The 13217-nt window shown below is 42.6% G+C and overlaps 1 protein-coding gene across 1 annotated transcript; it reads right to left on the bottom strand.

Moving 5' to 3' along the window:
• Positions 1-10274: 10274 nt before the first annotated feature.
• On the bottom strand, positions 10275-10784 carry LOC133884247 (uncharacterized). Its single transcript, XM_062323603.1, has one exon. The coding sequence runs from the start codon at positions 10782-10784 to the stop codon at positions 10275-10277; it is 510 nt and encodes a 169-aa protein (XP_062179587.1).
• Between the last annotated feature and the right edge of the window lie 2433 nt (positions 10785-13217).

Raw genomic sequence — 13217 nt, 5'->3', positions numbered from 1 at the left:
TTTTGTGAATATATCAGTCAATTGATCTTTCAACTTTACACTACTAAGAGAAATATCATTTTTAGCCACATAATTTCTAAGAAAGTGATGACATATATCAATGTGCTTTGTGCGAGAGTGTTGAACGAGATTGTTTGTAAGTTTTACGGCACTCTCATTGTCACAAAGGAGTGGAATCTTCTCTAGACGAACACCAAAGTCTAATAAGGTTAGCTTCATATAGAGGATTTGAGCATAACACGCTCCGACGGCTATGTATTCGGCTTCCACGGTGGACAAGGCTATGAAGTTTTGCTTCTTAGAACATCATAAACTAGGGACCATCCTAGCAAGTGGCACCCACTTGAAGTACTCTTATAACCTACACGGCATCTGGCAAAGTCTAAATTCGAGTAACCCAAGAGTAAAAAACTAGCGCTTTTGGGGTACCACAAGCCTATGCTAAGTGTATGCTTTAGGTATCTAAGGATCCTCTTAACAGCGCTAAGATGTGACTCCTTAGGATTAGCTTAAAACGAGTGCACATGCATACACTAAACATAATATCGGGCCTAGATGCAGTAAGGTAAAGAAGTGACCCAATCATAGAATGATAAAGCTTTTGGGTAATCAGTTTTCATCCATATCGAGATGTCCAATTGTAGGCATAGGAGTCTTGATTGGCTTGCTATCATCTATCTTGAATTTCTTGAGAATATCCTTCGTGTACTTCTCTTGATGGATGAACGTTCATTCCTTCAATTGCTTGATTTAAAATCCAATTAAGTAGTTGAGCTCACCAATCATTGACACCTCGAACTCCCTAGACATCATGTCACCTCAATTCCTTGCAAAACTTTTTGTTAGTTGAACAAAATATTATATCAACATAAATATGATATAAGAAAAGCTCATTATCGATAATCTTTGTGAACAATATAGTGTCCACCCTACCGATCTTGAATCCTTGATTTATGACGAAGTCACGTAGGCATTCATACCAAGCTCTTGGTTCTTGCTTGAGTCCATAGAGTATCTTATGCAACCTATAAACATGATTAGGATATCTAGAATCTTCGAAACCGGTGGGTTATTCAACATAAATGAGTTCATCAATGAAGCAATTAAAAATGCACTCTTCACATCAATTTGGTAAAGCTTAATATTATGATGTGAAGCAAATGCAAGAAAAATACGGATGGCTTCAATCCTTGCCACGGGAGCGAATGTTTCACCAAAATTTAAACCTTTAACTTGTGCAAATACTTGCACAACAAGCCTTGCCTTGTTGCGTACCACCACACCTTGTTCATCTTGCTTCTTATGGAAGACCCACTTGGTTCCAATCATATTCTTGCCGTGAGGTCTCTCTTTAAGAATCCATATTTCATTGCGAATGAAGTTGTTGAGTTCTTCTTGCATTGCAATCACCTAATTTGGATCCTTAAGAGCCTAATCTACATGTGTGGGTTCCAAACAAGAGACAAATGAGTAATGCTTACAAAATGAAGCATATTGACGACAGCGAGTTCTTACTTTCCTAGATAGACTCCCAATGATCAAGTCAATGCGCTGATCCTTAGAAATATGCATTTGCTTCACTTGTGGTTCTTGAAGTGGTCCAACGCTTGAGATTAAGCTTGAGCTTCCTCTTGAGAGATATATATATCTTGTGATGGAAGTAGTTGATCATCATTCTCCTCATCTTGATCAACTTGAGGCGCCATGGAGGTGTGTGGAGAGAAAGTAGAAGGTACATCTTCATCCTCCTCATTTAGCTTGATATCCCCAATTACCATCTTTTTCATTACATCTCTCAAGGGTTCATCACCTACATCATCACATAAAACATCTTCTCATTGGGAGCCATTAGATTCATCAAACTCCACATCATATGTTTCTTCAACAAAACTAGTGGCATTGTTGAGTACTTGATATGCTTTGGAGTTAGATGAATAACCAACAAGAAAACCAATATCACAATGACGCTCAAACTTTCCTAGACGCTCTCTTTTCTTGAAGATAAACCACTTACACAAGAACACCTAGAAGTACAAGATATTGGGTTTCCTCCAATGAGAAAATCATATAATGTCTTCATCAATAGTCGGTGGAGATACACTCAATTGGATGCATGACATACCAGTTTGATTGCGTTCGCCCAAAGCTTCTCCGGCGTAGCATACTCATCCAACATTGCTCTTGTAAGAGTGATCAATATCTTATTCTCTCTTCACCATGCTATTTTGTTGAGGGGTGTAGGTCGATGATAACTCATACTTGATGCCTCTGTGATCACAAAATTCTTCAACTTGTGTGTTCTAGAACTCCGTCTTGTTGTCACTTCAGATCTTCACAAGTGTGGCATCAAACTCATTTTGAATCGTCTTAGCGAACTTCTTGAAGATCCCAACAGTCTTGCTCTTGTCATCCAAAAAGAAAGTCCAAGTCTATCTTGTATAATCATCAACAATAACAAAACAATAGACACCAAGACTTTTATAGATAGTTAGTCCGAAGAGGTTCAAGTGTAGGAGCTCTAGGGGTCTTGATGTAGACATCATGAACTTGTATGGATGAGAGCTGGCAACTTGATTCCCCGCTTGGCAAGCACTACACAACTTGTCCTTCTCGAATACCACATCCTTCAAACCAACCATCATTCCATTCTTGAACACCTTCTTAAGCTAGCTCATTCCATTATGTGCAAGTCGACGATGTCAAAGTCAACCCATTGAAGTCTTGGTGGAGAGGTATGTTCTCAAGCTAGCTTCATTAGAGGAAAAATCCGCAAGATAGATATTCCCATGTCTAAAGCCTTTAAAGATTATATCATTATATTTCTTTCTAGTTATGACAACATCAACATCACTAAATAAGCATGTGAAGCCTAAATCATATAGTTGAGCTACGGAAAGCAAATTAATACTAAGAGACTCTACTAAAAGAACATTAGAGATAGAAAGATCATTGGAGATTGTCACCTTACCCAAACCTACCATATTTGCCTTAGAATTATCACCAAATGTAACTTTGTCATGATCGTCCACTTCATCTTCTAGTGAGGTGAATATCTTTACATTACTGGTCATATGTTGTGTGCATCCACTATCAAGTACTTAATATTTGCCATCGACTTTGTAGTTCACCTACACATAAGAGATCAAGCTTGTTGTTTAGGTACCCAAACAAGTTTGGTACCCTTGACATGAGACACAAGAGCTTTAGGCACCCAAAGTTGCCTAGGAAGCTTGCCCTTACTTGAGTGTCAATGAATTTAGCTATAACTTTTCCATTTTTAAGCTTATGCAATAAGAAATGATGATCATTAAAAGTGGGCTTATATTTAGAAGACAAAGTAAGGAGGGATTTGGTAGGAATTGGACACTCCCTTGTGTGGTGGCCGGTAACTTCACAATGTTGGCCTTACTTCTTTGATGAAGCAACTCTTGATTTCCGTTGACTTGGTGATCTTCTCCACTGGGTTGGGGAAGCACCCAAGACCTCTCTTGTTGTAGTACATTGCATTCTTCATAAGGAGTTTCTTATGCTTGTACTCTCCCTTAGTCAACCGGGCCACACACAAATTGAGACTTGCAATCTCATCTTTGAGCTCTAGCTCCCTTGCATGATTAGTCTTAGAAAAAGATATAGTATCACATGAAGAGGAGCAAGGTATATCGAGAAGATTATCACAAGAAATAGATGCATTGACCTTAACAATGTCAATAGTTGGGAATTCATTAATGCTAGGATCAATGGCATCATAAAATAGCTCCAATTCTTTATATTTGCATTTTAAGTCTACATACTCAAGTTTTAGCTTCTTGTTGCTTTCTTCAAGAGACTTGCTAGATGCAACCACTTCATCATGTTTTTTAAGCATATTGTTGTATTTAGCAAGTAACTCATCATGACTAGAGCTAAGCTTAACATTTTCAAGAGACTTAATCTTAGCTTTTTGCTTCTTGCTGATAGTAGCATAATCATTCATGAGCTTAGATAGATCATTAGGAGAAAGATTATCATCATCACTACTACTATTATCATCCTCACTACTCACTTTATTGTTACCTTTTATCATGAGGCACATAGGTGGTGGAGAAAGCGGTGGATCATCATTGGTGATGACGACACCTGAAAAGTTGTTGTCTTCATCATCACTTGAGCTCTCACCAGAGATCCATTTACCAACAATGTAAGCCTTGCAGCCTCCACCCTTCTTCTTGAAGAGCTTATTCTTCTTCTTGTCTTGGCTCTTCTTGTACTTGTCATCATCCTCACTTGCATCATTTGTCTTGCTCTTGTTCTTGTTTCTCTTGTTGGGATGAGGGCAATCATATGACATGTGGCCATAGTCACTACAATTGTAGCACTTCTTCTTATCTCTGCCACCGGACTTGTCAAATTTCTTTAAAAGAAATTTGTTCTTCTTGGGATCATAGTTGTAGCCCTTCTTGCCTAACTTAGATATGAATTGAAAGGATCGAATGACCTAAGAGGGGGGGGGGTGAATTGAGCTCTAATTAAGAAATAATTCTATCAAATTCTTAACAAGTAGCAACCTTAGCCTAGATGGAATGAAATGCAACTACACGAACAAGCAAGTAACCAAGCAAAAAAGAACACAAAGTAAATACAAAATTAAAAGCTTGCAAGAATGTAAATGCTCAAAGTAAATACGGGAATGTAAAGAGATAGACAAAAGACACTGATTTTTTTCTCGACGTATTGAGGAGTTGGCACTCCCCCTAGTTCTCATTGGAGCATCCACTAAGAATATCACTCCCCCTTGAGCCATCAAGACTCAAGTGCTCCCTCATGATTGCTACTTCTCTATCTCTGAATTGGTCGGCATCAAACCAAGTACATCGCTCTTCTCAGTTCTCCTACAAGAACTCCAAGAGCTCACCAAGACATCTCTAATCACCAAAGATCGGCTAGGTGTTGCCAACCACCAAGAGTAACAAGTCAATTGCTTCACTTGACAAAGATCAAGCCTAGACTACAACTAGATGTGCACTTGCTACTCTCTATGCACTAATAATGTCCTTAATTTTCAATTAAGAACTTTGTAAACCACTCTAGTGAACTCTCTTGCTTCTTGATGACACACACAATGTATATGCTCCTCTGGGTAAGCAAGAGTACTTAGTGAAATGAAATGAAGGGGTATTTATAGGCTAGAAGTCCAAATCTAGCTGTTGCCCAACCAACCACATTTCCTGTGGACACTGGATGATCCGGTGTTCACCATCTCACACACACCGGATCATCTAGTGTGTAATATTTTCAAAGCCTACACTGTGCCAGCTGTCATTAGTTGTTACTGCTATGAAATGCTCCAGTGCTTTTGATGTCCACACACCGGACCATCCGATGAGCAGCATCTCCACTGTACCGAAAAGAAATTCTCCTGGAAAATGCTCCAGTGTTGCAACCCATTGAACACCGGACCATATGATGTATTCAACTCCACCTTCTATGAATTTGCACAAGTCCTGCAAAATGCTTCGATGTTCTCTTCACTCTAACACCGGACTACCCGGTGTTGACTTGTAATTTTTCCAGCCAAAAATACTCCGATGAGAGTAACTTTTTTATCGTCAGACCATCTGGTATACTTATCATCTCTCTGACTTGAGCCAAGAATGCTCCGATGAGTTTAACTCATTGAGTGCCGGACCATCTAGTGAGAACAAATTTTTCTAAGCTCATCCAATTCAAACTTTCTTGACCTCTAACTTGTCCACATCTCAACCATGGGCTTCTCTGAGCTACCTAGTGCTAGAACTTCACAAGTGTACATCTAACCAAGTCTAAACTCACTAGGTCAAGCTACTACTATTAGCCCCTCTTTATAGTATGATCGAAATATTAAGAAAATAGACATATACTACTCTAAGTGTCATTCATCTCCTTGTGACACTTAAAACTAGAAGATCCATAATCTTAATGCTCATATCCATTGATCGTCCATAGAATCAACTTAGGGACCAAGAATAATCAATCATCATTATGAACTAAATTTTTGATACCCTTCAAAACAAACTTGTTAGTCATAATGATGTGGTTGTCATTAACCATTGAAACACTTACCACTTACTTAGGGACCTAGATGCTACACGGAAAAAGACCATGCTCCCTAGTAAGAAGAAAACAAGGAAATGTCAGAACACACGTGAATATTGGCACTAGTATCAACCCACCAATTTGTAGATTGCAATGCTGAATATGCAACTGGTAAATTACCATACCCAGAAAGTCTGACCTCACTGTCGTTGTCACCAATAGTCACATTTACAACCTTCTTGTTTGGTTGTCCATCATCTCTGGTTTTACAGTAGCGACAAATCTTTGTGAGATGCCCTTCTTTGGCACACACAAAACATGCTATGTCCTCCTTCTCAGTTCTCTTCTTGAAGTAAGTGGTTTTCTTTGGATTTCCACATACCTGCATCTGCCCTTGTTCTTATTGTATGATTTCTTCTCTATGATGTTTGCACTAGCACCATTCTCCATTGCTACAGATGCGCTGGGAGAATCATTTGCTCTTGCCTTTTCTTCCATGTCGAGGGCTATAATTAGAACCTCGGTTAAGATATCTTCCCTTTTGTGTTTTAGGCTAGTGCTAAAATCTCACCATCATGCAAGAAGTTCGGCAATAATGTTCGCTGCCACAAACCTATCAGGCAAAGCACAGGCAAAACTTGCAATCTCCCTAACAAGATGTTGCATCTCATGTGCCCATGCAAATATAGACTTTGTAGCATCCATGTTGTAGCCATAGAACTGCTCACAGGAATAAAGCAAGTGATCGGATTCATATCCCGAAATTTGCGCTCCAGTGCGTAAAACAGCCAGATGCACCTGAGTGTAGTGTCACTTGTAGTACCAATATTGGAAGCCTGCTTAGCTGTGAGTGGCATCTGTGGATAGATCACCCACCACAATCCCATAGACACGAGCCAAAACTTGACTCTAGTATGCTATCTATGGAACTTACCACCATAAAATCTCTCAGGTTTCATTGCATCCGAAGCACCAACCATTTCTAGAATAGAATAAACACAATAAGGTTTCTAGAATGGTGGAAATATGTGCATTATTCTAATAAAACTAGATTCTACACAGAGGCATATTTCATGTCTATTTACCGATGCAAAATAATCTACGCTAGGGCTCAGAGATACTGCTCACCCTCACCCTCGATGCACACCAAGGAGAGGACCAAAGAGGTTCAGCAACTCAGCACAACAACACAACAATTCCGAGGAGAGAAAAGATGAATGGGATTAATTTTTTTCGTAGACTTGTTGCCTCGCAAAAAGCTCTCATGCATGGACATCTCTAGGGCTTTATATATACAATTATCCTCAATAAACAGCAAGAAACATCACTAGTAACAGCTGAAATAAACAATCATTAATAGAACTACTAACCACTAAAATAAACAAAAATTAATCTCATTAATTGTCACTTATAAATGACACAATTAGAGAGAGAAATTGCTTTAGGATTTTAAAAATTAGGTCTCTTAATAAGCCAAATTCTAACAAAGACTATCAAAGAAACATGTTTAAAATATTAAGTCAGAACTCAATTATGCTATTGCAACTCTAAGGTCAGGATCAATCTATAAATCTATGTCTTGGTTCGTGTTAAAACTAGTTAGTAAACCCTAGGTAGTTAATTATTGATTCCTTGTGGATACGATAACCTTAAAATATTACGTGTGAAAATTTATAGACGATTGTTATACTTGCAGTAAAACGGTAGAACTATTATGCATCTAGAATCAACAATCAACACATTTATATAGCAAGAGATGAACCCACTTTTTTTTGCAGTATTACTCAACTATCTTAAAAGTAGTACTTGTCGAAGATTAGTTCCTGACAATATGTCCGTAAATTGACTAGGTACCTTCGAGTGCAGGGACTAATCACGAGATGGGACAATCGATGTATATAGGTTCGGGCCTCCGATTGGTGTAACACCTTACGTCCTATGGGGGTGTTGCTGCCATATATTGATGATCTCGAGTACAAGCAATAGAGCTAAATCTATTACAGAGAGTATATCAGATCTGATCTAACCTAAAGCTAAGGTCGACGAGTACCTTCTCTGCTAGGGTCTTGATGCTTGCCTCGAGTTCTCTGTTTCTGTGTTTTCCTTGTGTGTTCCCTTCTTTTTTCTCCCCTCCCACAGCCTTTTCGCCTTATATAGGAGTGGCGTACCGACTCCTATCCAGCCATGGTCGATAGGGAGTTGTCTTCCTTGATGTCCAAGTAGATAGATCTTTTTTGAGTACTAATCGTATCGAGTTAGGTAACTAATCGAAACCTTCCTCATATGTACTTCCGTGTCTACGGGTTCTGCCTTGCTGACCTGGGTTGGGCAGCATACGTTCGCCGAACTGTCGGGACAGATGTTTTAAGGAGTTTCTCAACAAAGACCCTTATAGGTACCGGTGCTCGAGAAGAAGCGAGTCTAGCAAGTTCATCTGCACCAGAGTTATCACTCCTTCTGATATGCGTCACTTCTAGCCCTTTGAACTTTTGCTCGAGCTTTCGCACCTCGAGTAAGTAAGCCGCCATGTTTTCGTCCAAGCACTGGTACTCCTTTTGAACTCTGTTTACGACTAGCTGTGAGTCCCCTTTCACAAGAAGTCGTTTAATCCCAAGCGATGCAGCTATGCGGAGCCCATTTACTAGTCCTTCATATTCTGCAACATTATTAGAGACTTTAAAGTTTAACTGAACAACGTACCTGAGTTCATCGCCCGTTGGAGAATTGAGCACAATGCCAGCCCTCGACCACTGGAGCGTGAGCGATCCATCGAAAAAGAGCGTCTAGTGATCTTCAACCATGTTTGGCCTTTTTTCCTCAACGCTTGTCCATTCGGCGATGAAATCTGCTAACACTCCAGATTTCACGCTTGTGCGTGGTGCGTAGCTCATATTGAACTCATTTAGTTCTACCGCCCATTGTGCGATTCGTTCAGTAGCTTCCCGATTGTGTATTACATCCTTCAAAGGATACATCGTTAAGGCTGTGATCCGGTGCACTTGAAAGCAGTGCCATAATTTCTAAGAAGATATCAAGACTGCATATATCAACTTCTGTACTTGCGGGTATCGTAGCTTAGCATTGTGTAGAACCTCGCTCACATAATAAAAAGGTTTTTGGACCTTGGCCTTTTTCTCGGGGCATTCCCGTTCGACCGCGAGTACCGTGCTTACGACGTGTGGGGTAACTGCAATATACAAAAAGGGCTCCTCTTTCTTGTTAGGCGGTGTAAGAATCAATGGGGAAAGATAAGTACCTTTTTAAGTCCTGGAAGGCGCATTTTGCTTCCTCTGTCCACTCGAATCAATCTTGTTTCTTCAACAACCTAAAGAAATGCATTCCTCGCTCGTCCATCCTAGAGATGAACCGACTAAGAGAGGCGATGCAACCTGTCAGTTTCTAAACCTCCTTCAGTGTTCGAGGTGACCGCATTTGGTCGAGAGCCTCAATTTTGCGTGGGTTAGCCTCAATGCCTCGACTTGACATGAGGAAGCCGAAAAGCTTGCTGGACGGCACACCGAACGTGCACTTTTCGGGGTTGAGCATCATGCGATACCTCCTGAGGTTGTAGAATATTTTTGCGAGATCGTTAACCAATGTGTTTCTGGTTTCTGACTTGACTACAACATCATCAATGTATGCTTCTACATTGCACCCGATTTGGGGTTGTAGACAATTTTGGATACACCTTTGATACGTAGCACTAGCGTTTTCTAAACTGAAATGCATCTTTACATAACAAAATACACCGAAGGGAGTAGTAAAAGATATTTTTTTTCCTCATCCTCTAATCCCATGCTAATTTGGTGATACCCTGAATAGGCATCTAAAAAACATAGCAATTCGTAGTCTACCGTAGAGTCGACGATTTGGTCGATGCTTGGGAGGGGAAAAGAATCCTTGGGGCAAGCTTTGTTGAGGTCAGTGAAGTTGACGCACATTCTCCATCTGCCATTGGCCTTCTTGACGAGGACGGGATTCGCGAGCCACGTAGGATGACGTACTTTTCGAATGAAGCCCACCTTTAGGAGTTTATCGACCTCCTCCTGGATGGCCCGCTTCCTATCTTTCGTAAATCTTCGCTGCTTCTGCACCATAGGTTTGGCGCCGAGTTTAACAGCTAGTCAGTGCTCGATCACCTCCCTGGGGACCCCGAGCATATCGGACGGTTGCCATGCGAACACGTCTTGGTTTGCCTAGAGGAAGGTGACGAGCTCGAGATCCTATTTGGGGTCAAGATTGGCCGCGATTTTAACCGTCTTAGATGGTTCAGAAGGGTCAAGGGGCACTGCCTTTACGCAACCACCAATCTTCTTATCGTTGACGCCATCGTTGATCTTACCTTTGGCGTCGTTAGACTCAGAGGTGCTAGCAAGACTTACTAGCCTAGAGTTTTTGGCCTCGGCGACATCTTGGTGCCTTTGACGCTTAGAATTTGCGTCCTTGGGGATGATAGCCACTCGACCGAAGTGTTCGACCATATCCAGGCTTTGCTTATCGCATTTGACCACTGCGCGCTGATCCCCTTTAACTATAATGGCCCCCTTAAGACCCAGGATCTTGAGCATTTGGTAAGCATAGTGAACTACCACCATGAACTTGCCCAGCATTGGGTGGCCTAAAATCACAATGTACACCGTCTCAAAGTCCGCGAAATCAAAGGTCAGCTTTTCAGTGCGGAAATTGTCGGGTGTGCCAAACATGACCGGCAGCTTGATCCGGTCGAGAGGCATGGTCGATGAGTTGGGAGTTATGCCGCGGAAAGGCTCGACTCCTGTTTTAAGCTCTGATCTCTGAATTCCCATCTTGTCCAAGGTTTTGGCGAAAATGAGGTTGAGTGAACTACCATTGACCAGAGTTCTGGAAACTTTGACGTTGAGTATGGTCCGCTAAACCACGACCGGGTATCGACCAGGATGTGGTATCACAACCGGATGATCAGTTTGACCAAAGGTGATCGACTGTTTCGACCACCTGAGATACCGGGTGGGAAGAGTTAGGGCCAAGTTGACTTCTTGCTCGACCGCCTTGTACTGCCTTTTGGACTCGTACATGGCGGATCCTCCGAAGATGTGTGCCAAGCTGTGGCTGCCTCATGGAACTGGGGCTCGCTGCCCTCAACGTTCGACTTAGCCTGCTTATTGCCACGCTCAGCATTCGCCTGGATCTTTTCGTCAAGCTTTTTCTTGAACACATAGCACTCATCAAAGTCGTGCTGGTTGCTCCGATGGATGGGACACCACTTTCCACCACCTCGACTGAGGCCTTTGTTGTCCCTAGTGTTGCGTGATTTGTTCTTGTTGACCGCAGCTATAGTCATATCAGATCCCTTGCGCTTGTCACCGGGTTTGGTTTTCTTTCCTCCACTCTTCGAGGGCTCAGGTTTGTCCTTGCTAGATTGAAGGTTTTTAGCGCGCACCTGCGCTTCTGCTAGTTTTGCGCACTTGTCAGCTAACTCAAAAATTTCTTTGACCGTACGGATCTTTCGAGTAGCCATCTTTCCACGTAAATCTATGTCCTGAACACCTCATTTGAAGGCGATGATTACCGACTCATCGGAGATGTCCGGGATCGTGTTACGCTTGTCGTTGAACCGGCGGATAAAATCTCGAAGAGATTCATTGCCACCTTAGTGTAGCTGGTGGAGATCGTTCTCCGTTCTTGGGCACTCGAATGTGCCTTGGAAATTGGCTATGAATTGAGCCTTGAATTCTGCCCATGAACTAATCGAGTTGGGCAGCAAGTTTAGCAACAAGGACCTTACGGGTCCATCGAGGGCAGTTAACAGGTAATTGGCCATTACTCAATTGTCACCACCGGCTGCTTGAATAACAGTGGTGTAAATCTGTAACCATTCGTTGGGATTGATTTTCCCATCATATTTCTTGATCAGGGCCGCTTTGAACTTCTTGGGCCACCGAATTGACCGAAGTTCATGTACGAAAGCCTCGCAGCTTCCATCGAACTCATCACGAGGTGGTGGGGGACTTTCACTCCTGCCTCTTTGATCAGGGGAGTCATGTCGACAATCCTGTCCTGTAGATTTGCGGTGATAATAGCGGTGATCATCTTCACGGCATTCTTCACGGTGGTTTTTGATCACCGTCCGTAGATCATGCCGATTGTGAGGAATACGATTCCTTAGGTCTTCCTGATTTCCATGCCAATGGACAGGGCATTTACAGTTTGGCCCACATTGTCGGTTTGGGATCGACCACCTGAGCTTCCCATCTGAGATTCCCCTACTCGAGAGTGTTCCCTCCCGTGGCTCCTCGAGCTGGGACCATACCGACTGGGGGGCTTGGAATTGCTGGGATTATTTGCTCGAGCAACTTGGATCTAAGCGGCATCAAGTAGGGTCTTGACTTGATTGACCATAGGAGTTAGCGGATTCACCAAATCTAACTTTGGAAGGGATCGAAGGATCAGATGTGCTCCTTGTATGTTAGCGTCCGGAGTATTGAACACGTTGTTACCAAGTCTCAGTGGCGGTCAAGCCGATGAGGCTTCATGGTGACTGTTCAGGGGGAGCTTTTCCCTCGAGCCACGAGTCATCACGGGCAGAGGCGTACCCACCAGAAGTCGCCGGGAGAGGCTAGGAGGCATATGTTCTCCCGTGGTCCGTCGGTGAAGGGTCGTGTCGGGTTCACGCAAGGCTCTAACTGCAGATGTTTCTGGTGGTAACTCGGCGCCAGTACCGTTGGGGGCGACAGCTATTGCCGGATCTTTGGGAATTTCCATGCCGTGGTCGACTACGACCTCTGGATCTATCGCCATTGGGTCAGTCGATGGGGAGTCGTTGCTTCTAGCCATATACACGAATCGATCTGTTCGGCTGCTCTGGCTAGTGTTAGAATCACCATCGCCACCCTCGTCGCTGCTGGTGTCTATGCAGTGGAGGACATTAGGCTCCGCGGGATCCCACTCGAGATGTCCCACCTCACAGCACGTATCCACAGGTCTGGATTCGAGAGTACCGGTATGGATCAGTCCACCTTGGCCGTCCCAACGGAAAACCATGGTTTCGAAGATGATCTTTGAGTCGATGGGAGGGGACTCAAAGCTATCCGCCGCCGACTCGAAGTGGTCATAGAAGCCATCGTCGGAGAATCCAACATAAACGTGAGCCCGAGATATGATTAATCCTACAAAGCAGAAGAAGGCCC

The sequence above is a fragment of the Phragmites australis genome, chromosome 1 (genome assembly GCF_958298935.1).
Source record: "Phragmites australis chromosome 1, lpPhrAust1.1, whole genome shotgun sequence".
Classification (NCBI taxonomy): domain Eukaryota; kingdom Viridiplantae; phylum Streptophyta; class Magnoliopsida; order Poales; family Poaceae; genus Phragmites; species Phragmites australis.
This window is presented reverse-complemented; position numbering and strand designations above follow the sequence as displayed.